Genomic DNA, 3,406 nt, shown 5'->3' with positions numbered 1-3,406 from the left:
TGTGCATATTAGCAGAAAACTACGGATGATATAAGGGAAACACTTTGGCAAGGAGTGCGAGAAGTTACTGAACTGGACGCAGGAATGGTACTGTTCAACAGGAGAGTCTCATGATATTTTGTACAGCAACAGAAGAAAAATAGTTAAGTATTCACGATTAATTTAGTATTTCTGGGTAGATTGACATATAATGGCATCGATTTTTCAATGTCACTATATAACACTCCCATTTATAGTACTCTTTGGACACTTCCCTTCAAAAACGGGAGTTTATTGTATTGAGAGGAGGCAAAAGACTGCAATATGGCGTATTCATTTCAAATTGAACTGTCTTAGGCGATAAATATTAATTTCCTTTTTCCAGATGGCACTACTGCAAGCATTGTTCGTCATCTCTCCATTTTTCTTCATCAGCAAAGCAGAGATTGACTTAAGTTGTGAAGTAAGTCGTTCAAAGGAGAATTTTGACACAGGTTTCGCCATATTGGAAAAAGCTTTGTCGAAATGTAAGAGAGTTTTATAATTCACACTTTACAAGAAGTTCATATTTGTTTATCTTACTTCAACTTCAGATAGACATGTTTCATATCTAAGCGTTAAGTTACAATTTTCTAAACACCAATAACAGCTAATTATTTCGTTTTATATTTATTAAAGTGGGCCCTGAACACAGTTACAAGCCAGTGGACTGTGCCGAGTTGCTAGAAGCAGGATATAACACCAGTGGAATTTATAATATCTGGCCCAGAAATCGTGTACTCATCAGGGACAGTATTGACGTGTACTGTGATATGTCTACGGATGGAGGAGGATGGACAGTCAGTTGAACTCTTTTATTCATACGTTCTATAAAGATTAAGACGTTAAAACTTGACGTAGATTTTCAATTTGTTCTTTAAAAGACTGTTTTTCAGTCAAAGAGTAGATATTAATTGAAGAGGACTCACTAGCAAAAGAGTTGATATGCCATAAAATGTAAACTGTTCGGTGGATTTACAGGGTTCGTGGTTTTAAAACTAATAAATGACTATTTTAACTACTACTTCTTAAGCGATTAACAAAAGTTCTTCGTTTATAGGTTATTCAAAGGAGAGGAGATTTTGGAAAGCCAAATGATTATTTTTACAAAGGTTGGCAGCAATACAAACTTGGTTTCGGAGATATTAACCGTGACTTCTGGTTAGGTAAGGAGATGATATGAATCTTTCTCTTATTTCATTCTCTTTTTGTTTTAATGCAGATGTGACTCTATGATCTCAGCGAACCATCCACTAAAATTGCCATTGGAAGTTTTATGAAGATCTTTCCAATTTTCAATGGCCTCATTTCGAATCGACGAGATTCGAAATCAGGCCTTTTCCACCGAGTGTGGTAAGACGGTGATTCTAACCATTGTATTCGCGAGAACTGAAAATATCTAAGTGAGATGTTTGCATGAATTATACGAGTATTAAATAAGTGATTTAAAATATTCCTTTTATAGGTAACGATAACAATCACGCATTATCAGAGCAAAAACAGAACTCTATAAGGTTTGGTCTTAGAGACATGGATGACAACTACAGCTTTGCCTTGTATGAACAGTTTTGGATTGATGGGGAAGAAAATAACTACACACTGCATGTCTCTGAGTACAGCGGAAATGCTGGTAAGTTTGATGACACTTATACTTGGTGTTTGCCCTTTTTCTTATCGTTTATTTCAATGCTATATTATATTTAACTCGTCTAGAGACGAGTTAAGCAGAGCAGTTTCAATTTGGAACAGCCTTACATAGAGGTTTAAGATTTCATCTCTTCATCATCGAGCAGTGAAGATCTTCAACCTCAAAGATATAGACGGGTGTTCATCCTTTATAAGTTTCGTTTGTATTCTATTAATCTGCAGACTGGGCATTAATCGATTGCCTCAGTCTAGATGGGGGCCTGATCCTTGCCGCTAAGAACTCTTTCCATCAGGCTCCACAGATGTTCAACAGGGTTCAGAGCCTTGAACGAGCAGGCCAATGATGTAATAAGTTGACCTCATGCTTTTGAAACAATTTCTGAAAAATCCGTGCCTAATGATACGATTCATTATTATGAGTTGGGTGACTGGTTTCTTTGAGCGAACCAGCAGAAAATCACCTGGAAATTCATTGACTAGTTCCTGTCCTATGCTACTTGAAACGTTAAAAACAACTTTAAAACATTAATACGTGGAACGTAGATTAGTTATACCTAATGTACTATATTTCTTTTGGAAATGAAACCCTTGTACAATCATCTACTCAATTTTACTTTGAACGATTTTGAGTTGTAAATTAACATTTCGCAGAGAATTCGAAAGAATAAAAGGGAATAATGAATATGTTGATTCTGCCCCTAACAGTGACATAATCGATATTATTACCATTCAAATTTTTTAGCTGTTCTTTTATTTTCGCAGGAGATTCGTTCACAATGCACAACGGATACAAATTCTCCACTAAAGACAGAGACAACGACTCCTGGCCAAAGCATTGTGCTCAAGAATTCAAAGGTGCTTGGTGGTATGCCTCCTGTCACTCCTCCAATCTCAACGGATTTTACCTGAGAGGAAATCACACAAGCTATGCTGATGGAATAAACTGGGTTTCCTTGAAAGGATCGTATTATTCTTTTGCTGTTACTGAGATGAAGATTCGCCCAACCAACTTCAAGATATCTCGACAAGAAATAGACCCCCGGTAGCCACTGTTCACCAAGACCAGCAAAGTGTTCAGCTGAAGTTTGTAATATTACTATAAAGTGCAGAAAAGTTGCACCATGTGTTGCATTAATAGTTATCAAGAATAGAAATAAATATAATAAATATCCTTTCAACAAGTAGTTTTTTTCTTGATTAGCTATAAACACACCTATTAGTTTATCTATCGAAATCTAAAGTTGGGTCACTGCTTGAAGGCGCCCTCAGGGGTAACAGAATGGATATGATTATCATCCGCCAAATAATAGAAAGTGTCTGGGTTCGAATCAGTGGCACGTGGAACTTTTGTGAGCGTTTCTTTCACAACTTGGCTGAGTTAGTCAGTCTCAGGCAAAGGATCGCACTGTTTTATTTTCCAGAAGCTAGGGATTCTCGTCCAGGAAACAGCAAACTGACTGAGGGATAGACGTAATCGGTCTCAGGCGTAGAAGCAAGGTTTTCTCCCCCAGAAACTGGAGTTTTTTCGTACAGCAAAACAGAAGATTCGACCAGTGAACACACGCAACTTACAGACATAATACATATACGTGTATATGTTAGAATTGACAGACAACTTCGACAATTGATAGAATGGCCATCTTCGCCACACTGAGAGGAAAAGAGATGAGTTCGAATCCCATGAATGACGTGGCTGAGTTAGTCGGTCTCACTGCGAGAAGGATGATTTTTTCTCCTGGAA

The 3,406-nt window shown here is 37.3% G+C and overlaps 1 protein-coding gene across 1 annotated transcript; it reads left to right on the top strand.

The window, feature by feature from the left end:
- The first annotated feature begins 364 nt into the window (after nucleotides 1–364).
- On the top strand, nucleotides 365–2,762 carry LOC150082740 (techylectin-5A-like). The gene is made up of 5 exons (XM_090378263.1): nucleotides 365–506; nucleotides 658–818; nucleotides 1,079–1,184; nucleotides 1,484–1,648; nucleotides 2,428–2,762. Exons 1-5 carry the CDS (start codon nucleotides 365–367, stop codon nucleotides 2,709–2,711), a joined length of 858 nt encoding a protein of 285 aa, XP_090234389.1. The 3' UTR covers nucleotides 2,712–2,762.
- Nucleotides 2,763–3,406: the final 644 nt, after the last annotated feature.

This window comes from Mastigoproctus giganteus, chromosome 7, assembly GCF_048544385.1.
Source record: "Mastigoproctus giganteus isolate SK-2022 chromosome 7, ASM4854438v1, whole genome shotgun sequence".
NCBI classification, from domain to species: domain Eukaryota; kingdom Metazoa; phylum Arthropoda; class Arachnida; order Uropygi; family Thelyphonidae; genus Mastigoproctus; species Mastigoproctus giganteus.
The sequence above is the reverse complement of the archived record's forward strand: the minus strand, read 5'-3'. Positions and strand labels throughout refer to the sequence as shown.

Coding starts and splice junctions, on each gene's coding strand:
- LOC150082740 (XM_090378263.1), top strand. CDS start 365: ATGGCACTACTGCAAGCATTGTTCGTCATCTCTCCATTTTTCTTCATC. Junction 507..657: donor GGAAAAAGCTTTGTCGAAAT/GTAAGAGAGTTT, acceptor TATTTATTAAAG/TGGGCCCTGAACACAGTTAC. Junction 1,185..1,483: donor TAACCGTGACTTCTGGTTAG/GTAAGGAGATGA, acceptor TTCCTTTTATAG/GTAACGATAACAATCACGCA.